The 23,348-nt window shown below is 51.6% G+C and overlaps 2 protein-coding genes and 1 long non-coding RNA gene across 3 annotated transcripts; all 3 read left to right on the forward strand.

Moving 5' to 3' along the window:
• The first annotated feature begins 876 nt into the window (after window positions 1–876).
• On the forward strand, window positions 877–2,472 carry LOC120702930. The gene has a single exon (XM_039986922.1). The coding sequence runs from the start codon at window positions 967–969 to the stop codon at window positions 2,095–2,097; it is 1,131 nt and encodes a 376-aa protein (XP_039842856.1). The 5' UTR covers window positions 877–966; the 3' UTR covers window positions 2,098–2,472.
• A 7,088-nt stretch (window positions 2,473–9,560) lies between these two features.
• Window positions 9,561–10,058, forward strand: LOC120702935. The gene is made up of 3 exons (XR_005686589.1): window positions 9,561–9,803; window positions 9,867–9,974; window positions 10,049–10,058. It is a non-coding gene; the product is annotated as an uncharacterized LOC120702935 (long non-coding RNA).
• Window positions 10,059–22,222: 12,164 nt separating this feature from the next.
• Window positions 22,223–22,960, forward strand: LOC120702934. The gene has a single exon (XM_039986925.1). It carries the CDS (start codon window positions 22,270–22,272, stop codon window positions 22,813–22,815), a length of 546 nt encoding a protein of 181 aa, XP_039842859.1. The 5' UTR covers window positions 22,223–22,269; the 3' UTR covers window positions 22,816–22,960.
• The last annotated feature ends 388 nt before the right edge of the window (window positions 22,961–23,348 follow it).

Consider the following 23,348-nt stretch of genomic DNA (forward strand, 5'->3'; position numbering starts at 1 on the left):
TTTCGCATGTCGCTTAAGAATGGGTACTTGTAGTATTATTTAAGTACTCTGTCTCTGTCTATTTTTAATAAGAGCTCTTTTATAATGATTGTAAAGTACTAATGGATACTTTGAGGTAATTTTATCTTGAACTTTTCTAGCCGTTGATCTATGAAAAGTATTTATAAAAATTAAATTAATTAGTATTCGGTCACTTTTTGGTACTTGGTCCCACATTTTGGAAGTACCAGGTACTTTATCTTAAGTACTTCGGGGTACTTTCTACTTTCACCACCGTATAATTTTATCAGATGGACGGCTCCTATTTTTTCAATCATCGTAAAATTTCTCATTTAATAATAGTTCTCTTTTGCTTTGTACTATGTCATCAAGTCTATCTTTATTTTGATGAATTTGGTTAAAAAAATAATTGCAACTCTTTTTTTTGGAACAAATGCATTCTATTTGATTGAAACCCTTCTAGCCCAGCATGTAGCATTATGCATGGCCCCAACTGGGTTTGAAGTACATTATCTCACCAACAACTAGTGTATACCTTAGTCGCAAAAAAAAAAAACTAGTGTATACCTTGACTTGATCAGAAATCCAGAACAGATTTGTTTTCATCGTGTATATCTTGTATCCTTACAAGCTAAACAGACAACTGTTCCTACTTTTGATAAGAAGATGATGGATTCAACCAACAATTTAGTGTACAACTACCTCGACTAGAAATCCATTCGATTGATTAAAAGCACGCTTGTGCGCGATTTTTTAGCCGGGGGCCGGGGCGCGTGGACACACCGCGGTGGGTCCAACAGAACGCCGCCATGTGGAGTACTCTGGTAGTCTGGTGTGCGAGTGCGACCTTGCTTTTTGGACTCTATAAAGCTCGTGTGAAATTCTGATGCCGTCCATCACAGCAGCAGCAGCCGCCCCAGCGTGGAGACGGTTGCTACTCGATCGGGTTGGGTGATCCTGATCTCCATGGCGGGTTTTGCTCCGAGGACCACTGTCCTGGCCCTTGGCGCGGGGGCGCTGGGCGGGCCCGACGCGCTCCGCCTCCTGCTCGAGACCGCGGGGCGGAGCCCCCTCCACGACATCCTCACCTGCGTCCTGGCCATGGCCGCGCTCACCGCCCATGTCCTCGGAACCACCCTGCTGGTGCGCTTCGTCCGCAAGGCGCGCGCGGGCGGCGGTGCGCCGGCCACGGACCTCTTCGCCCGCGTGACCGCGACGGTGTCCGTCGGCGCCGCCCTCCTCGTCACCGCGTGCCTCCTCGCCGGGTCCGGCGGCCTCGGCGCGCTCCGCCTCGCGTTCGGCTTCGCCGCCAAGAACCCCATCGTGGCCGTTACCGTCCTCACCATCGGCGCCGGCACCGCCGCCGGCCTCGGTCTCGGCGGCTTCTTCCCCTACACCATGCCTCCGCTCCGCTTCGGCCGCCGTGCGGGTGCCGCCGCCGGCGCCTCCCCTGCTGGCGACCGCGCCACGTCCCAGACGCTGTCCTTGGTCGGCGCGCTCCTCGTCGCCGCATGCCTCGCCCTCGTTGTCCCCCTCTTCGCGCCCGGCGCCATCGACGCGCGCTGGAGCTTCCTCGCTGCCGTGCCCGTCGCCGTTGCCGCCGTGCTTCTCGCCCGCTCCCCGCGCGGGGCGCGTGACGCCTCCGGCGCGCCGGCCGCGGACACGCGGCGCTCGGTCAAGCTGACGCGGGGGAACGCTGCGTTCGTGGCCGTCGACGTCGCGTCCCATGTCGTCATCCCCTGCACCATGCCTCTGGTCCACTGTGGCCGCCGTGCGGGTACTACCGCCGGCGGCGCCTCCCCTGCTGGCGACCGCGCCGCGTCCCAGACGTTGTCCTTGGTCGGCGCGCTCCTCGTCGCCGCCTGCCTCGCCCTCGTTGTCCCTCTCTTCGCGCCCGGCGCCATCGACGCGCGCTGGATCCTCCTCGCCGGCGTGCCCGTCGCCGTCGCCGCGGCGCTTCTCGCCCCCTCCTCCCGCGGGGCGCGTAACGCCGCCGCACCGGACACCCGGCGCTCGGGCAAGCTGACGCGGGAGACTGCGTTCCTGGCCGTCGCAGCCTTCGCTGTCGCCTCCCTTCTCGTCATCCCGTTTGCGTAATGCGTATGCTCAGCCCCGGCGCGAGTCCGGCGGCGGCGGGGAGTACCTGTCGTGCTCTGTTTGATGCGATACTAAACGAGCTGCGGTGGCTCTGTGCTCATATTTGCCATTTCGGGAATAGAGAAGTGTTGGAGCGGTGTACTTTCTCAGGTTGTTATTCTGATTTGTGAAGCCGATTTGGCATGAATTGGGGTGAGATTGTTGACGCGGAATCTGAGTGGAGGGAATTGGGGTGAGAGTAATGTAAATCGGTAGTTGTAATGGATGGGGATTAGAGCAAGGATTATAACCCAGTCGGCTGCCGGCTGGGAGCCTCTGCCATGTCATACAACGCCTGCAATTCAGCCAGCTCATATTATACTTGCAGATCGGGTTCCTAAGCATTCTCAGTAGTTGGGGTAGAACCTGCAGGTGCACCAAGGCTCGTTGGTGCCCACCATGGAACTTGACCCGCCTTGCCTGGTTGCTGTACACCAGCAAGCCAACTTGTTGCCGATGCGGGTGCCATGGATTGCGGTGTTCCTGGTGTCCCTGGTGGCATGACGAGGGGAGTCGCCGGCGATGGAACCTCCGAAGGCGGCGGCGCACGCGTCCTCTTGGACTGGCCGCTCATCGCACAGGTTGGGGATGGAGTCTAGGGTTTGGGGATTGGAAATTTTGGGGCGATTTGGTGGTGCCTGGATCGATTTTGGGGGGATTAGGAGGAACGATTTGGCGCGGGAGAGATCGATTTCAGGTGCAGGAGGAACGATTTGGCGGGAGGGAAGGGTTGATTTGGCGCGGGAGGGAGCAGGAAAGCGGGGAGGCGCACGTGATCGGAGGCGGCGGCTCCTACGCCTGCGTCGGGCTGGGAGCGGGCGTTTTGTCCTCGGGAGCGACAATTCAGCCGAGCGAGTAGTAGAGCGCCCGCTCCGCTCACTTCCTTCTTTTCTCTTTCTGTCAATGAGGACTTTTCTGACGTGTACTTGTATACCGCCCGCCTATGTGGCACCATAATACTTGCTCTTAGTGGATGTAGTGGTCGATCTGTTAGTACATCGTGCAGACTTTTCCAAAAAAGAAAGAAAGAAAAGGACATAGAAAATCCAAAGCAGGTGATGGATCTGTCTGTCCTACGAAGCTGAAGAGCGGCACGAGCTACCATGCCAAATGGAGCCGCCGGCGCCGGAGCCGTGTAACCCTGGCCGGCCGTCGCGGACAGTCGGCGGCCGAGACCGAGGTCCGAGCCACCCGCGTCGGCCCGGGAACGGGAACGATCAGATGCGCGACGCCTTTGCCGCCGCCCCGCCCCGCGAGGTCGCGTCGTGGGGCCGACAGAGCGGAGACGCGGCCCCCTCGACTTCAACCTCAAGGATGGCTCCGTGCGGCCGTGCCGCCGCTGCTCTCGGCGTCGCGCACACGCGGTTCCGCGGGAGTGCCCAACCGCAGAGGAGAAATGCAATAAAATTTTGCGCTCCAAGTGTGGAAGTTGTTGGCCTAACTGCTTCGCAATGCCACCACCCGTTCGGTGGCACCGAATGATGCGAAGCCTTTTTGTTTCCATCCACGCGCTGACAGCGACCCCTTGCTAAATCAAAGCCTCTTGTCTTCGAGATCCAAACCTTTGAAAGCCTCGTTATTTCCCTGCGTGCTTATCCGAATCAGGCGCCGCGCCGGGGAAAAAAGGCCGGCCGTCGGTCGGTGACGCGGTCTCATACGCGAACGTGTCGGGGACGGCCGGCCCGGCCGGGCTTTCGCGTGCGTGTGGGAGACGGTCGAAACCGCGGCCTTCTTTTTCGAACGTGACTGGCCATGTTTAGTTTAAAAAAAAATTCTACAGCACCCATCACATCAAATCTTCAGACATATACATAGAGCATTAAATGTAGTTGGAAAAAATAATTCATTAACAGTTTAACTGTAAACGACGACACAAATCTTTTAAGCCTAATTAGTCTATAATTGACATTAATTGTCAAATAACAACAAAAGTGCTATAGTACCAAAATCTAAAAAAAATTGCGAACTAAACAATGCCTAATTATTTCATTATAAGAAGAAAGCGGTACGAACTGCCAGCGTCATCCAATTTGATTGGCTAATCCGCATGAGAAGAAATGTTTGCTCACCAGCACAAGACCTCTCTCGACTCGACTTTCCCCTTGCTACAGTTCCACAGGGGCGAATCGAGGGCGATCTTCGATCTGGCGCCTGAATCCGCCGGTCCTCCTCGCCTCTGGTGACCTCGCCGTTGCTGAGGTGGGGTGGACCTGTGGGATTGGGCGGCCGGTGTACAGGTCCCGCTTCCTAGGCTAGATCTAGGTAGGTTAGTGGTAGGTTATCCATGTCGGCGGCTCGGCGTGGATCCGGTCTCCTCTGCAGTTTCGTCTCCGGTGAGCGACGCCAGAGATGCGGTGAGGACGGTGTGCCTTCCTCGCTCATCGATGGTGGCTTCCCCGCTTCTATGGCTGGCGAGTGCATGAGGTTAGGGAATAAGTCTGGGCTCTTCCCCGCCGGCGGAATGGACGGCGGCGTGAAGCTTTTGTTCCTCCTTATCCTCTCCGTTCGCTTGGTGCTCAGTAGCGGTGCGAGGTGCTCTGCTGTCTTGGGCATTTCAAGCTTCGTGGATTGCGGCGTCGTGAGGATTGTTCTTTTGCTCTTGTGCGAAAGGGCGAGAGATCTTGTCTTCCCCGATGTGGGGCTGCTTTCCCGGATTGCTGACTTGCTCAGCAATGGCGGCTCTTGTTTCCGGTCGCCGGCTTTTGGGCCGGTGGCAGCGGAACCCCTTTCCCCTCCCTCTTCTGCTGTGCCGACGGCTGATGTTCGTTCTGCGTTTACGATTCGCTTTGGTGGTTGGCCGGGCGATGGCTCCTGCGGCATTTCCAAGGTCTTGGCATTGCTCAGCAAGACGGAAGGTGGATCTTGCCTGGCTGTTATGCAGCGGGAGCGAGGACGGTGACCACGACCCTCTGGACGAGGACCTTTCTATAATTTTTATTTGTTCTAGGGTGTTTTCTGTAACAAATGGGGGATGTACTGTGCTATTCTCTATTAATACGATATCCCCTTTCGCAAAAAAAAAAACTTGTATTTACACCAATGGATGTTGGCATGATCCAACGACCGCCTCTGTGAGCTTAGGCTATCTCCACCCCATCCCCTCTAAATTTCAACTCTAAAAGAAATATTCTTGCCTAGTCATCGAGATTTTTCCCTCCATACCAACTTCTCCCGCACTCCATCAACTCTACATTTCTACTCCATACCCCACTACTCAATATTCTATACATTTGTATCAACCACCCCACCTCTCCGTCCAGGTGCGCGTGCGGCATGGCACCATTCGCAGGGCCCACGCCAGGGCAGTGGAGGTGTCTTTCTCTCACTCCAAGCGTGGAGGTGTCCATTCTCTCTCCCCACCATGGAGTTCATCGTAGAGGTGTGGGCTGCAGCGTTTTCCACTCCAAATAACAGCTCTAAACGGGTGGGGGAGTGGTGGAGGTGTGGGGTGCGGATAGTCTTACGGCACTACTAAGGCTATCTCCACCCCATCCCCTCTAAATTTCAACTCTAAAAGAAATATTCTTGCCTAGTCATCGAGATTTTTCCCTCCATACCAACTTCTCCCGCACTCCATCAACTCTACATTTCTACTCCATACCCCACTACTCAATATTCTATACATTTGTATCAACCACCCCACCTCTCCGTCCAGGTGCGCGTGCGGCATGGCACCATTCGCAGGGCCCACGCCAGGGCAGTGGAGGTGTCTTTCTCTCACTCCAAGCGTGGAGGTGTCCATTCTCTCTCCCCACCATGGAGTTCATCGTAGAGGTGTGGGCTGCAGCGTTTTCCACTCCAAATAACAGCTCTAAACGGGTGGGGGAGTGGTGGAGGTGTGGGGTGCGGATAGTCTAACATCGCTTCTAGTTGATGCTGCTTTCATCGTACACACATAAGATCGCCTAGTCCCTGTCAGTTTCATCACCAGAGTATGATGCAGAAATGTTTAACCCAAGGAAAATTCAAAATTCCAAAACTATCACGTCGAATGTATGCGGCACATGCATGGAGTATTAAATCTAGACGAAATAACTAATTATATAGTTTGTTTGTAAATTACGAGACAAATCTAATGAGTCTAATTAGGCTATGATTAGACACTAATTTGCTACAGTAATTGCTATAGTAAACATGTGCTAATAACGAATTAATTAGTCTTAATAATTTTTTCCCGTAATTTACATATGAGTTCTGTAATTAGTTTTGTGATTAGTCTATATTTAATACTTCAAATATGAAAATATTTCCTTTCAAAAATTTTACAGAGTGCATCTAAACAAAGCCCAAGTTGCTATGGATGCTACCACTATAGTATGGCCGTGTTTGGTTTTTTCCTTAAAAGATCGTAGAACGCACTTTGACCGCTAATTAGAGGTATTAAATAAAGTCAGTTTGCAAAACCAACTTTAGAACCCCTGCGTTAGGAACCCTGAAGAATATAATGAGACCTTTGACCGCGTGATTAGAGGAGGGTTATTATAGCATCATTGTAGTCAATCATTAATTAATTACTATTATTAGATTCGTCACGAAAAGTTACACTCATTCTTAAAGAGGTGTCACAGTACAGGGAGCATGAAAGGCGCGAGACGTATTCAACTTCTGAGTGGGCCGCATGTATTTGGGCCTGGTCCGTTGTATTGATATCTGGGCGTGGCCTGTTGTACCTTCGGTGGACCTGTGCTGTAAAGGCCACGCGGTTTTTTAATTTTATATTTTATATTTCCGTTTTTTACAAAAATATATTTTCGATTTGGAAATTTATAGAAATATACCTCAGCCGCCCCACTGCCGGGTGGCCGGGACCTGGCCGCCCGGCAGCCGGGCGGCAGGGCTTATCCGTAAAAAAAGAAGATAAAAAATTGCAGACAGGTCCCTAGGGCCCGGCTGCGGGGCGGCCGCCCCCACCCCAATATAAGGTGTTGGCTGCCCCTCACCCCCTCATTTGCCTTATTAAAAATCCAGAAAAAAGAAAAGAGAGGGAGGGACGGAGAGGAGGGGTGAGGGAGAGACAAAGCGGCGAATCCCTGTCGAATTTTCAAGCCGGCGACTTTAGGTAACTAAAATTTTTGTTATATAGATTAGCGTTGATATAGTACATTTAGTGTTAGATTTAGTATTAGAAAATACTAGAAAATTATTAGAGAAGTATTAGAAAATTAAAAAAATGCAAGATAATATTAGAAAATTGTAGAAAATGTTAGAAAATTATAGAAAATTGTAGAGAATGTTAGAAAATGTTAGAAAATTGTAGAAAATTATAGAAACTATTTTGTTGAAACAGTAGATTAGCAATCTGTTTAATTATTATTAAGACTGATTAGTGGTACATTTAGGTGTAGTTACTTGTAGTGATTAGCGTTGATATAGAACATTAGCAATCTAATTAATTAATCTTAAAAATTGCAAGATAATATTAGAAAATTTAGAAAATATTAGAAATTATTATTAATGGTTAGAAAATCTTAGAAATTATTTAGGAAATATATGGAAATATTAGAAATATTTAGATGTGTGTGATTGTATTGTATTATTTTGATCTTACGTGGTAGGTATGGCCGGGGTTACTCCTGCGTTGCTGGACCCAACAATAGACTCGGGTCACCGGTCCTTCCTTGCGAAGGTTCAGCACCAAGAACTAAACGTGCAGCGTCCGCGTCCACCTACAGAGTTGGTTGCTGTAGACCCACGATGGGTGCCCAGGTGATATGTCGTCTATTTTCTATTTTTATCCGCTATACATTTCGTTATATAATGTATTAACATTTGTGCACTGTATGATGCAGGCTGAGCGAGACAGGTCTTCTCACTGTGGCTCGTCTTGCTGAGAGTGCTTTGGTGAAGCTAGACAGGTCTCTATTTTCAGCTCTCGTTGACAGATGGAGACCTGAGACACACACGTTCCACCTCCCTTGTGGGGAGATGGCACCGACCCTGCAGGACGTTCCGATGCTGCTTGGTCTTCCTATCACCGGAGACACTGTCGGGCCCCGCGTGGTACCTTCTACGTGGCTGGAGGATCTTGAGGAATGTTTTGCAGGTGTTGCCACAACGATTGATCCTGAAGATTTCAATGAGCACCCACAGTCGAAAGGCCCTTCCAAGTCATGGCTCCTACAGTTTCAGGTACAATTTCGTACAAAACGATGTGTTGATGTATTTATGGCTTTGAAAAACTCATGTGTTTCTTATTCTCAATGTTCGTACTTCATTGCAGCCGGATCTGTTAGCAACCCATGCTGATGACTATAGCGTGATAAGATCACTCGAGGCATACCTGCTGTGGTTATTTGGGTACATCATGTTCAACAACTCACACGGGCACTGTGTGGATAGGGTGCTTCTGCCCTACGCACAGGAGATCGCCGATGCAGATGAGGATGTCATACCCTTATATAGTTGGGGTTCAGCGATTCTTGCATGCACATATCGTTGACTCTGCAAGGCATCACGGCAGAATGATAGGAATGCTGTCCTAACGGGGTGCCCAATTCTGCTACAGCTTTGGTCTTACACGAGGATTGCTATCGGTCGTCCCATGATTGACCAGTCACCGTACACGCCGGATATGTACGGTGACATGGAGGACGACAGATCCACCATGGGGACTCTTTGGTACTCTCGACAGGTATAGACCCGATAAAAATTTATATTCTATGCGTATTATGGTCATACATTGTTCCCTCAATACCTTTCTTATGGACACATAATTTTTATTTTTGCAGAAAACATAGGCACATGTACAGACCCGGCGGTCTTATCCTGAGTTTGTTGCCGAATTTGATCGATTGACACCAGAAGACATTGTGTGGGAGCCATACAGTCCTTCGGCTATAGCCGCACGTGCACCGCTTGGGATATCTTCGGTGTGCACATAGGACCAGGGCCTATGGATGACTACTGCAGCTTAGGTGTACGACGTTGCAGTTGAGGCCCACTGCCCGGATAGAGTAATGGGGCAGTTCGGTCGACGCCAGTCTTTCCCTGTGTCTTCAGCGTTGGATCGTGTTCAGCGCCACGATCATAGGTAACAAAAATGTATGAGCACCCATGTACTAATAACGTGAAACTAATTTCTATTTAACGTGCAGTTTATCAAGGGCTGGACATCCTTTCTCGACAATGTGGGTCACTAGATTACAACCATGGGTGGCTGCGTGGGATGATGCAGACGAGCAGTTGGCTGAGAATACCGGTCCACACACTGAGCCTTCGTTTCGGGCGTACCTGACCTGGTACGAACCGAAGACTCGTTGCCATTTGACGTATGTTGACATGCATCCACAGCCGCATGTTGCGACTTCGCAGGATCACTATGCACGACACAGGGATGGGGCATTAGCTGGGGCGGTGAGTAAATGTTGAGGGCATTTTTTATCTTTTAATATTTGTATACTAAGTTTTTTTGTTGCAGTTCAAGGCATGTACGCTGCTTGAATTAGATTGCTCACTGAATGTAATGAGGATTCATGGCGGGTCTACGATGAGCGTGCCGGCACAACTCGAGGCCTGGACCACTCAACGTGATAGAGCCCGAGGTATCCTTCAGGCCTTTGGTACCCGGACAGAGTATGAGGATTCCTACGGATCATCGCAAGCGTCGACGTCGGTTCCTTGTGGTCCCGCATGGCAGCAGCCTCCCTTATACCACCGACAGGCAGAAGGTATGGTGTGATATTTACCGATCTGTATGTTTATATGCATTATTCAAATACGACTCCACACAGGGTACGGGTACCCCGGTTCTCAGCCCTATGGAGGGCCAGGTGCCTCGCAAGGGGCTCCATTTCATGGAACCCAGTTTACCTCTATGCCACATGCTGGAGGGACTTTAGGTAAATATGTGGTGCATAATTTTATTTGCTTATGTTTTATGGTCGAAGGCTCATACGTTATTATTTATACTCAGGATCACAACAATTCACCAGAGCGGGGCCATCTTCGTATCACCCTATGCCGTCACCAGGAGGATATGAAGGAGCTTCTTCCTATCCACCACCACCACCACCTCCAACACAGGGTACATACAATAATTTGTACGGAATTGCATTCACTTTTTGAATGTTGCTTAATTTTTTTTGTGATCTGTAGGGTGGTCTGAAGACAACGCCGCGGCCTCCTTGGAGGAGTTTACACGGTTGTTTGCTACGCCTACCCAGGACGATGATCCCAACTTGCATACACCTCTGGCTCAGTTACGCCGTCCTGCCAGAGACGTGAGCCCACCGGAACGTCCTAGCTACCCTACAGATCACGTACACGCACAACGTAAGAGAGGTCGGAATGGTAGGGGTGGTTAGTTGTTTGCACTTGTTTCTCCGGCGGCATTATGGACTGTTTCGACTGTTCGGATTATGGTTTTTTATGATTGTGGTAGTTTACTTGTCATTTGTTTCTATAGATATTATTGATGTGAACTTGTTATGTTTGTGGGTTCCATAATGCTCGTGAAATAAGGGAAGTTCTTGCGAATTTTTTCCGTGATTTAATGAAGGACAAGTTAGTTGCGGGAGGAGTTAGCGGCCGAGATCCCGCCGACGATGATGACGACTACCGCATATAGAGTAAACTTCGTGACATGCTCGTATAGCTCAAAATAGGGACCATAGTGTATCTAGCTGCGAGTACGAGATCACAGGTTGCCACTGCTCAGCACGGCGATCATGGGTTTCGCATATGTCGCATTGTTTGCCCAGACAAACGTGACAAAAGTTGACAGCCCAATAGCATTGACCTTTCACCATTTCAAAAAGATGTGACAACACGGTAACCACACCAGCTCACCTTCAAAGCAGTCTCTCGAGCGAGGACGACGAAACTGTTATTGTACAGCGAAGGTCTGTGGCGTGTAGTGGGGAAGGCGGCATCTAGGCACGATCGACCGAGCGGCAGCGATGCAGTGCTTTGAGTTTGCATGCACTTAGATGCTCTGCATGCACAGAGATGCATCGAGTAGTCAGTTCGAGAATTGAATCTAGCCTTTTCAGTGTTCGGTCAGCTAGCCTCTTCACTGTGTTGTCATGTAGGCTTTTCAGGTCCATTTACACTCCACACTCCGGGTATAAGACCTTTGTGCGCCTATAAATACTCCGAAGTTTGTGAACTCCCAGCAGCACTCAAACACCAAAGCTCATTATATACCCAATGTCTGGAGGTGGGTCTAGCGGGAAGAATTACTACGGTTTTGGGAAAGAAAAAGGGGGAAGAAAGGGAGACCCCATAATATGGGAGGGGCCTCTTGGACCTGATTCCTTTACGGAACCAGTGTTTGAGTTTCCGCCACAGCACAAGAGTGAATTTACCAATGAAACTTCTCTACGACAATATGATAACCGTAGAGAACCGTGGCCAAAATGCAGATATGGTGAGGACTGCTTAGTGCAGATGTGCACCGACGGGATGGATGGCGGTCGGTGTTTCTTCAAATGCCCACACGCATGGGTAATACTCGGTTGTTTTATTTCTTTATCTTCATTGAGATACCTTACATGAAATTTATTTTGCAGTCTTCAGATGCTCCAGAAAACTGTGGTTTTATCAGGTGGGTCGAACCTGCACCAATTGATTCAGTTCAGGAGTTCATCGAGTACCTCCAGATAAAGATCTTTGATCTGGAATGCAAGGTAAACCATTACGAGGAATTGAGCGATGGTAACAAAGACGACGAAGATGATGATACCAGCAATGCTGCCGCTTCACATGATGAACCATGCACTATTTCTTACTGCAACTGCCCTTGTCACAAGAAGAAGGGCCCTGCCCCTCCGGCACCACCGCCTGCACCACCTGCAATGGGTGGGTACTGCGGAGAAGGCTCAACGCAGTTTGCTACGTGGGGGTACGGCTACTAGGACTACCTAGTGCTAGTCACATGCTACATCGTTGTGTTTGTTGTGTTTTTCTAAATTACCTAAGGCATGTTAGCTTAGTTCAAACTCTGTTTACCGTAGTTGCAACGGGTTCTGCCATGCCACTGCATGTCTGATGTGTGTTTCATTAACATTGTATTATGATGTAATTCCTCTGGTTTGCATTGTGTAATGCAGTTTTTAGTTTTTAATTCTTACCATTATATTTGATGTGTGGTTCACAGTATTCTAGTCTCCTGAAAATGTCCGAAAATATTAAAGCCAAGTTCGAAGATTCACTATATTGCTTGTGCGTGCGTGGCACCTCGGCGTCGTGATCTGTGGCGCCAAGACGTGTTATCTCGGCGCCACATATTACAGCTGTTGTGGGGTTCTAGGGGTACCCACAGCCGGGTGGCGGAACGCACCCGCCTATTCCCAGTGAGGGAGTACTCGGGGAAGTACTAGGCGATGGGGCTGGATCTACGCTGAGAAAGGGACTCAAGAACACACGATTTAGAGTGGTTCGGGCCGCCGGAGCGTAATACCCTACGTCCACTGGGAGATGTATTGTTCTTGGTGGTGTGTATGAACCTATCCTCTGCTGGCCTTGGCTCTTGCCCAACCTGAGGTTTTCTAGCGGCGCCCCCCCTTTTATAGATCAAGGGGGAGCGGATACATAGAACGTTGGTGCCCCGACAGGTGGGCCCAACGTGACTGTGGCTACAGTGGTCGCGAATCTTTCCTCCGATATGCACACTGCTGCTCTTCTGACTCAGGGGGGTCTTTTCTTGTCCTGTCAGCTAGGCGCCCGTTGGAGTAGCATAGCTTGCGGCGTAGCCTGCTGAGGCTATTATGTAGCGTCATAATGGGCGAAACCGAGCCGTCGTATCCATCTGTCACGGCAGGCTGGCAGATGCGGTATGGGCGGCGCCAGCGGCTTCACTGCCTTGGTAATACGCGATCAATAGTGTCCCCTGGTCAATGAAACGCCTCAGCTTCTGTCATATCAATGCGGACGTTCACCTACTGCAATAAATGCAATGGTGGGTGAACGTTAGCAAGGAAACCCAAACGGCCATGTCTTGTAGACACGTGGCGGCTCCGGACCACCCCGACGCGGGGCGCCGATCTCTTCCCTTAGTGAGGGGTCCGGTTATTATACAGGGGGTCCGGGACCCAATGAGGGGTCCGGGACCCTGCGGGGGTCCGGTCTCCTTGGGAGGTCCGGAGCCCCGGCTGCTTGCGCACGAGTTCCTGCCTCTTCCGGGACACGTGGTGTCTCCGGACCTTTCCCAACTGTGGAACGGTCCGGAGCGCTGCTGGGAGAACAGGACTCCGGACCTCAGGGGTCCGGCTGTTTGGATGTAGTTAAGGATAACTACAAGACCCTTGTCCAGACACAGCAAGAGGGGGTACCCCAGTCCTGGGGTACCGACAGTGGCCCCCGGGCCCACCTCGGGTGAGGTACGAACCCGCAGGTGGGGCCACCATCGTGATGTGTTCCTACGCAAGTTGATTGCGTTGGTGTGCTCATGGAGAGAGCGGGCATCCCGGACCCCTGAGGCCGGTATGCCTGTTCCCAGGTTCAGGTACTAGAGTGCTCTCCATTGGGCGACGAAGGTGTAGGCTTAGGGTACGGAACCAAGCTAAGCGGCTACACAGACTTCGGATCGCTCAGGGAGTAAGCACCACTTCCCGGACCCGGCTTTTGTCGGCCGTGGCGAGCGGTCTCCGCCGGAGCGGGCCACCGGAGTGGACTTGGAGCGACCGTGGCGAGCGGTCTCCGCCGGAGCGGGCCACCGGAGTGGACTTGGAGCGACCGTGGCGAGCGGTCTCCGCCGGAGCGGGCCACCGGAGTGGATTTGGAGCGACCGTGGCGAGCGGTCTCCGCCGGAGCGGGCCACCGGAGTGGACTTGGAGCGACCGTGGCGAGCGATCTCCGCCGGAGCGGGCCACCGGAGTGGACTTGGGGTGACCGTTGCTGACAATCCGATGAAGCATGTTGCCGGACCTCATAGTAAGGTGCAAAGAAACCAAGCCTTATACTAGAAGAGAGCCCGGGACCTCTAAAGACAGCAGTCTTGGATACTAGAGTACTTGTAACAGGGTAGTGAAGTACGTAAACTTAGGGTACATTACCAGGCTAAGCCACGCGGAGCTTCTCTACCCCAGGATACAAATACCACTTCTCCAGAGCAGGTCCCTAGGGGTCCGGACTGCCTTCCAGCTAGAAGGGGTGTCTTCTCCTGACCACAAGCCAGCAACTTAACTTGGATTGTTAGCAACAAAGGTAAACTCCGTTCAAGAGGAAAGAATAGTTAAACCAAGGCGAATAAATGTAATCAGGGTGGAGCCTAGGTAAAACCGAGAAAGTAAATCTCCTTTATTATTGTGGTTGTCACGGTATACATCAGAGGTCGGGATTACGAGGTCAGACCTCCACCGCTCCGGACCGTTTTTTGCCTGTTTGTGTGATAGGGCCAGAGGTCGGGTTTACAAGGTCGGACCTTGACCGCTCTGGACACACACGTAGGCGCCACGTTATTACAAAGGAGGAATTCTCTTAGTCTTTTCTTAGGAGTAACCTACGGCTGCATGCTATACAGCGTGTTCTTCGGAGGTGAAGGCGCCCTGGACGTGCCTGAACCGCATCATCCAGCATCACCTCGGGAGCTCGGGGGACCCCTCCTTGCCTTAAGAGCTGTCACATGCTTACATGGCATGAGACAAATTCTTTGGCTTTGAATGGGAGAGGCCCCCAGCCGTCGTCGTCGTCTGCCGATGGAAGCCAGACGCCCTTGCGCAGCAGATGGACCGGACGTGGAGCGCGAAGGGGTGCGGTCGTTCGCCGGCTTGTCCTTGGTGCTGTCTGTAACAGCACCAAGAACCTCAGGCGGTGCCGGACACGACGACACGGCCAACTTCCTCCGGGATGGCAGTCGGCTCCAGGCTCCATGTTGAGAGGAAGCCTTGAGCCGACACCATGCCACCGCAGGGGAAGCGTGGCCGTTGCTTGAGAGAAAACCTTGAGTCGGCGTAGGGGCAGCAGTGCCCAGCGGCGCCTCCGCTGTGCGCCGCTACGCCGGCTCCGGGGTGTCGCAGTGGCGACGCACAGCAGGCGTCGCTGTCGTGCGCCGCCGCACCGAGGGCGTTGCTGCGCCGGTGCCAAGACAGGTGGAGTGAGTGTGGCCCTGCCTTCCTTCATCTTCAGGTTCGTCGTTGCAGAGGAAGAACACAGCCCAGAGGCCTGAAGATCCAGTCAGCGCCTGTTCTTCCCCACGGACGGCGCCAAAATGTTGTGGGGTTCTAGGGGTACCCACAGCCGGGTGGCGGAACGCACCCGCCTATTCCCAGTGAGGGAGTACTCGGGGAAGTACTAGGCGATGGGCTGGATCTACGCTGAGACAAGGACTCAAGAACACACGATTTAGAGTGGTTCGGGCCGCCGGAGCGTAATACCCTACGTCCACTGGGAGATGTATTGTTCTTGGTGGTGTGTATGAACCTATCCTCTGCTGGCCTTGGCTCTTGCCCGGCCTGAGGTTTTCTAGCGGCGCCCCCCCTTTTATAGATCAAGGGGGAGCGGATACATAGAACGTTGGTGCCCCGACAGGTGGGTCCAACGTGACTGTGGCTACAGTGGTCGCGAATCTTTCCTCCGATATGCACACTGCTGCTCTTCTGACTCAGGGGGGTCTTTTCTTGTCCTGTCAGCTAGGCGCCCGTTGGAGTAGCGTAGCTTGCGGCGTAGCCTGCTGAGGCTATTATGTAGCGTCATAATGGGCGAAGCCGAGCCGTCGTATCCATCTGTCACGGCAGGCTGGCAGATGCGGTATGGGCGGCGCCAGCGGCTTCACTGCCTTGGTAATACGCGATCAATAGTGTCCCCTGGTCAATGAAACGCCTCAGCTTCTGTCATATCAATGCAGACGTTCACCTACTGCAATAAATGCAATGGTGGGTGAACGTTAGCAAGGAAACCCAAATGGCCATGTCTTGTAGACACGTGGCGGCTCCGGACCACCCCGACGCGGGGCGCCGATCTCTTCCCTTAGTGAGGGGTCCGGTTTTTATACAGGGGGTCCGGGACCCAATGAGGGGTCCGGGACCCTGCGGGGGTCCGGTCTCCTTGGGAGGTCCGGAGCCCCGGCTGCTTGCGCACGAGTTCCTGCCTCTTCCGGGACACGTGGTGTCTCCGGACCTTTCCCAACTGTGGAACGGTCCGGAGCGCTGCTGGGAGAACAGGACTCCGGACCTCAGGGGTCCGGCTATTTGGATGTAGTTAAGGATAACTACAAGACCCTTGCCCAGACACAGCAAGAGGGGGTACCCCAGTCCTGGGGTACCGACAACAGCGCCGACTCCCAGGGTCTATTTCTGCAAAAAGTTACAAAAAGGGCACAAATGTGAAATTATTTCGCGAAAAGGGCAAAATTGCAAAAAATAAGGCCGGCCGCCCCGCAGCCGGGTGGCCTGGGGGGCCGGCCGCCCCGCTGCCGGGCGGCCGGTCCTAGGGACCTGTCTGCAATTTTTTGTCATCTTTTTTTATAGATAAGCCCCTACCGCCCAGCCGGTAAAGGCATCGATGGAATAACAAACTACCTGAACCTATCTGTCCTCCCTGTCCTGTTCTTCTATCCCGTTCCCCTGTTCTTCTTCTTGCTAGCGATTCCCCGTCTAATTCTCCAGCAATTTACCGGTTCTGCGTGATTTGCCATTCGTGATCACGACAACTGGTAATCAGAGCCTTCCCTTCCTTTTCCAAACAAATTTTTTCTCAAAATCCATTCCGCGGCGATCTGGCGCCCCGCAAACCCACCAAATTCGAAGCAAGCGTCACCACCGCCATGGAGGACCTCACCAAGAAGTTCGACAGTTTCGAGCTGCTGATGACTCAAGCCCTCGACAAGCTGTCCGGCCTGGAGGCGTGGAAGACATCGGCAGAGCAGGCCACTGACAGGCTACTCACCCAGTCGGAGCGCCTCGCGGCGCGGCTCCATCGACTCAAGGATGCCCCCCGACCACCTCCGCCGCCACCGGGTCCGCGTCCATCCACGGCGCCCTCTCCAACCTCATCAAGGTGGACGGACCCGTTCGACCTCAACCTTGCTCCACCACCGGCGACGCACCCACCTGCGTCGAACGGGGAGCGGCCCAGCGGGCACCACGTCGAAACGAACCACCGGGATGTCGGCGGTGGGATCCTTGGTTCCCAGCCGCCACGCCCGGTCACGGGTATGTTCAACGCATCTTCATCCCAACATGATTTCGCTCAAGATTTCCCCCCTCGCTCTGCCCACTTCCCAAATTGGAGTTTCCCAAGTTTGATGGTGATAACCCACAACTTTGGCTTGACCGCTGTGAAATGTTTTTTGAGGTGTATTCGGTCGGAGATCATCTGAAGACAAGATTCGCAGCACTGAACTTCTCTGGTGCAGCAGCTTCCTGGTTGCAGACTGCGGAGAGGCGTGGCCGCGAGCTTGATTGGGGAAGATTCTGTCGGGATCAGTACCAGTTGCAGTTGCGCCAGTTGGATGCTCTTCGTCAGACTGGGTCCGTAGCAGATTATCTTGATAGGTTCGAGCAGTTGTCCCATGGGATTCTCCTCTACAACTCATCCTACGACGACACCTATTTCGTGGTTCGGTTCTTGGGTGGCTTGAAAGAAGAAATTCGTGCTGCGATTGCACTCCATCAGCCCAAAGATGTTCAGACAGCAAGCACCCTAGCTATACTGCAGGAGGAGGAAATAGAGAACACCAAGCGGAGGGGATTGCCCCGTTTTGAGCACCGGGATTCCATGAAATCAGCCCCCAGAGCCAATTCTGTTGAGAAAGGGAAATTTCCTGCTCGAAAGGATGACCCAGAGAAGAATGGGAAGCCTGACAAAGACGACAAGCTATCAGCTCTCATAGCCCATCACAAGAAACTGGGTCTATGCTTTAAGTGTGGAGAGAAGTGGTCCCACTCCCACAGATGCCCTCAACAAATACCTCTGCATGTGTTAGAAGAGATTCTGGATGCTATTGAACCAGATGAAGATTGTATTGATGAAGCTTCTGACCTGACCAGCGATTCAGAGTCTCCCATCCTGGCTATAGCTGACAAGGGCACCTCTTGTCTGAACACAAGAAAGACCATGAAACTGTTGGGCACAATTGGCAAGAAGCAAGTTCTTATTCTTGTTGACTCGGGTAGTATTGGCACCTTTGTCAGTCACTCTTTGGTCAGTAAGCTGCAGCTGTCCACAGAACCTTGTGCAGAGTCCAGTTATAAGTCAGCAAGTGGTGGCACAATGATTTGCAATAGTGTAGTACCCCAGCTGTCCTGGCTTGTGCAGGGCCACACCTTCTTATCAGATGCCAGAGTGTTGAATCTCCAGTGTTATGACATGGTACTGGGAGAAGATTGGCTAGAGACATGCAGCCCAATGTGGATTCACTGGGGCAAGAAGTTGATGAAATTCACCCCTAAGGGCAAGAGAATATCCCTACAAGGTGTCACTGATGATAATTCAAAATGCTCAGCTGTATCACCAACCAAGTTGAAAGGCCTTCTAAAACATGGTGCCATTGCATACTGCCTGCAGCTCTCTCATTCCGCTGATTCTGAGGCCACACCTGTGGACTAGCATGTCTGTTCACTTACTTCTGCAGAAGAGATCAGTGTGCCTCCACCCATTCAGCAGCTTATTGATAGCAATGCTGACCTCTTTGCTAAACCCTCTAGTCTGCCACCTAGACGTGAGGCTGATCATCAGATCCCCCTGCTACCCGGTTCACAACCTGTAAACGCCAGGCCTTACAGGTATTCACCTACTCAAAAGTTAGAAATCGAGAAACAAGTAAATGACATGCTACAGAATGGGATAATTAGGGTCAGCTCTAGCCCCTATGCCTCTCCTGTACTCTTTGTCAAGAAAAAAGATGGCACGTGATGCTTTTGTGTGGATTACAGACATTTGAATTCCATCACAGTGAAAAACAAGCAGCCTCTACCAATTGTTGATGAGCTCCTAGATGAGTTAGCTGGTGCTGTCTGGTTCACCAAACTGGATTTTCGTTCAGGGTACCATCAGATATGTGTTGCTCGTGGGGATGAACACAAGACTGCATTTAAAACCCACAATGGACTCTATGAATTCCTTGTCATGCCCTTTAGGCTTACAAATGCCCCAGCTTCCTTCCAGAGTCTGATGAACACAATTTTTGCTCCCCTACTGAGAAAATGTGTTCTTGTATTCATGGATGACATATTGATATATAGCAAGACACTGAATCAACATATGCACCACCTGGACCAAGTGTTCCAAATCATTAGAGCCAATCAGTTCCTGATTAAGAAATCTAAATGTGCATTTGCCCAACAGAGCATTGAGTATCTTGGCCATGTTATATCCAGCCAAGGTCTTTCCACTAAACCATCCAAGATCCAGGCTGTTCAGAATTGGCCAACCCCAACCAATGTCAAGCAATTGAGAGGATTCCTTGGACTCACAGGCTATTACAGAAAATTTATCAAGCACTATGGGATGCTCAGTAAGCCATTAACTCTGCTGCTCAAGAAAGGAACACCATTCAATTGGACTTCTGTCACTGAGGAGGCATTTCAGTTGCTGAAGCAAGCTCTTTGTGCAGGCTCCTGTATTGGCACTACCTGACTTCACAAAAACCTTTATACTCGAGACAGATGCCAGTGACTATGGTTTTGGTGCTGTTCTCATGCAGGAAGGACACCCTATAGCTTATTTAAGCAAACCACTTAGTGGAAAGAATCAAGGCCTTTCAACTTATGAAAAGGAATGTATGGCTATATTGATGGCTGTTGACAAATGGAGGTGTTATCTGCAACACAATCACTTCATGATCTGAACTGATCATAAGAGCTTACTATTCCTGTCAAAGCAGAAAGCAACCACCAAGCTACAACAGAAGGCTGTGCTGAAACTAATGGATTTATCATTCACCATCTCCTACAAAAAGGGCATCACAAATGCAGCAGCAGATGCCTTGTCTAGATGCCCATCTGATGACACTGTGTCTGCAATTTTTGAGTCTACTCCTGTATGGCTAGAACGACTAATCACTGGATACTCTGATGATCCATCAGCAACACAGCTATTGCAGGACTTGGTGCTAGCCAATGGACCAGTCAAGGATTACACATTACATGATGGGGTTATCAAGTACAAAGGCAGAATTTGGGTAGGCAACAACAATCTGGCACAGCAACACATCATCCAGGCTCTACATAGTAGTGTCATTGGGGGACACTCTGGCATTCAAGTTACCTACTCAAGAGTCAAACAATTGTTTGCTTGGCCGAAATTGAAACAAACCATCCAGCAGTATGATCAGTCTTGTGCTATTTGCCAGCAAGCAAAGGTGGAGCATGTCAAATACCCAGAACTTCTGAATCCATTGCCCATTCCAACTCAGCCATGGACAGTGGTGAGCCTAGACTTCATAGAAGGTCTTCCTCAGTCCAACAGATACAACACCATCCTGGTGGTGATCGACAAATTTACCAAGTATGGCCATTTCATCCCCTTGGCACACCCATTCACTGCCTTGCAAATTGCTCAAGTCTACTTGGCCAACATCTACAAGCTCCACGGTCTGCCCAAAACCATCATCTCGGACCGTGACAGAATATTCACCAGCACGGTTTGGCAGGAGCTCTTCAAACTGACAGATACATAGCTAGCAATGAGCTCTTCCTATCATCCGCAGACAGATGGACAGACCGAACGACTTAATCAGTGCCTAGAGACATTCCTAAGATGCACGGTTCATTCTTGTCCAAGACAGTGGAGTCAATGGCTGCCTCTCGCCGAGTTTTGGTACAACACATCCCATCATTCTGCTCTTGGACGGTCTCCATTTGAGGTACTATATGGTCACTCTCCCCGTCACTTTGGGATTACAAGTCTGCAATTGTGTTCTGCTCTGGATTTGGAGGACTGGCTCAAGGAGCGGGAACTCTTATCTCGACTCATACATCAGCACCTATTGCGTGCTCAACAACGCATGAAGAACCAAGCAAACAAACACAGATCAGAGAGAGAATTTCAAGTGGGAGACCGGGTGTATCTCAAACTACAGCCTTACATTCAAACATTAGTGGCCCAAAGGAGCAATCAGAAACTGGTCTTTCATTTCTTTGGCCCCTTCACAGTCCTCCAACGAATTGGTAATGTGGCATACAAGCTGGATTTACCCCCATCAGCAAAGATCCATCCAGTAGTACATGTCTCCCAACTCAAGAAGCATATCCCAGCTGCCACTAGTGTTTGTCCGGACCTGACTACAATCTCCACTGATCCAAAGGCATTGCTTGTCCCTGAGAAGTTCCTGGATAGCAAGCTTGTTCAGAGAGGTTCGTCCACAGAAACTCTACTGTTGGTGCAATGGTCTTTTCTTCCTCCAGTACTAGCAACATGGGAGGAGCTGCAAGATCTGACCCGACGCTTCCCTGATGCCCCAGCTTGGGGACAAGCTGGAATTCAAGCCGGGGGGAATGTCACAGTACAGGGAGCATGAAAGGCGCGAGACGTATTCAACTTTTGAGTGGGCCGCATGTATTTGGGCCTGGCCCGTTGTATTGATATCTGGGCGTGGCCCGTTGTACCTTCGGTGGACCTGTGCTATAAAGGCCACTAGGATCAACTGCTAAAGGCATCGATGGAATAACAAACTACCTGAACCTATCTGTCCTCCCTGTCCTGTTCTTCTATCCCGTTCCCCTGTTCTTCTTCTTGCTAGCGATTCCCCATCTAATTCTCCACCAATTTACCGGTTTTGCGTGATTTGCCGTTCGTGATCACGACAAGAGGTTTCGCAAATAGACTTCATTTAGTATTTCATGCATGGGAGATTCTCTTATCGGAAACGTATTCTAGAATTCTAGAATGAACCAAACACACGGCCGTGAACATCTTTTCCTTGGAACTCTACAAACAAGCCAAGCTAGTGACAGCGACATCGGGTACTGATTAGCGAAGTCAAAAAGGCAAAGCCATGCGTTCGATCAAGGTGGAAAGTTCATGCAAAAGTTAGGCGAGGGAGATACTCTCACAGTCTCACGCTGGCACCCTGGATGTGGATGGAATCGGATAGACAGGGCCATAGGTCCACTTGCCTGCCTCTCCATAAAATTAACCAGTTGCTTATAATTAGATTAGGTTCAAGTTCAAAACAAACCATGTCCATAAATAACCCAACAACCACAATTCCATTCCCCCACACGCAGGCATTCCTCCGGAAAACCAGCCTGCACCATGGCCATCACAGCTTCACCGGCCATCGCCTTCACCGGCCTGTGCACGGCGATCAGCGCCGCCTTCCTGCCCTCCTTCCTCAGCGAGTCCTCACCCTCACCGGGATCAACCGGCGGCGCTCAAGCCGCGCGGTCCGGCGACCCCGCAGCTGAAGCGGTCCCGCTCGCTGCCGCCACCTTCTTCGCCGCCGTCACGTTCCTCTACGTCCACCTCCGCCGCGGCGGACGGCGGATCCCGGAGGAGGCGCTCTTCGTCCTGTGCGGCTCCGTCGCGCTCCTGGATCTTTCCTTGCCCGCGCAGCAGCCAGGCACCGTCCAATCGCCACTGCTCTCTGCGGCAGTGGCTCGAGTGCTGCCGCCTGCTGCGGTGGCCACGTTCTTCCTGGCCGTGACGTTGATCTATGCGCACGGCCATGCCGCCGGCACTGACTCGAACCAGGAGAACCCGGCGGCGGTGGAGCTCCTCGAAAAGCTGACGCTTGCGGCTGCTCTCTTCACGTGCGTGCTCAGCTTGTTTGCCGCCGCCCTCATCCTCGACACCAAGTGAACTGCCTGCAACTTCTTCCACATGTAATGCCCGTCGCCGCTCGGGTTCTTGCCATGCCCGCGGTGGTTGTTTCTTTTGCTGTGAATAATTGCGGTTCTGGTGTTTGTAATGGATTTTTTTAGAAGAAGAGAGTCTTTTGCACAAATTGGATGTGGTTTCGTTTCGTTGGAGTTCAAGCTCTGTTTTTGTGGCTGCTCTTTTGTTCTGGGGCGATTGCTCTAGAGCATTATTCATGTGTTTCTGATGACGCGAACGGGGGCCGAGTTTCAAGATGCAGTGTGCTGGCTTGGCGGCGGCGTGCGCCCGGCGCTCGTGTGGGCAGCGTGTTCGTGGTGCTCCAGCCTCCAGCCCATTCGATTCGGCTGCTGTCGGGCGCCGTACGTGGCGCGCGCGGTAGCCGGCGGCTTCGGACGAGTTGCTGGCGAGTTCGGCGGCGGCCGGCGGCGGGGGTTCGACTGTGAAGCGGCGGCGAAGGCCTTGGCGCGGCAGTCGTGGCGGCGCGCTGTGTGTGTACGCGTGGATTCTTTGTGAAG

The sequence above is a fragment of the Panicum virgatum genome, chromosome 4K (assembly GCF_016808335.1).
Source record: "Panicum virgatum strain AP13 chromosome 4K, P.virgatum_v5, whole genome shotgun sequence".
Lineage (NCBI taxonomy): Eukaryota > Viridiplantae > Streptophyta > Magnoliopsida > Poales > Poaceae > Panicum > Panicum virgatum.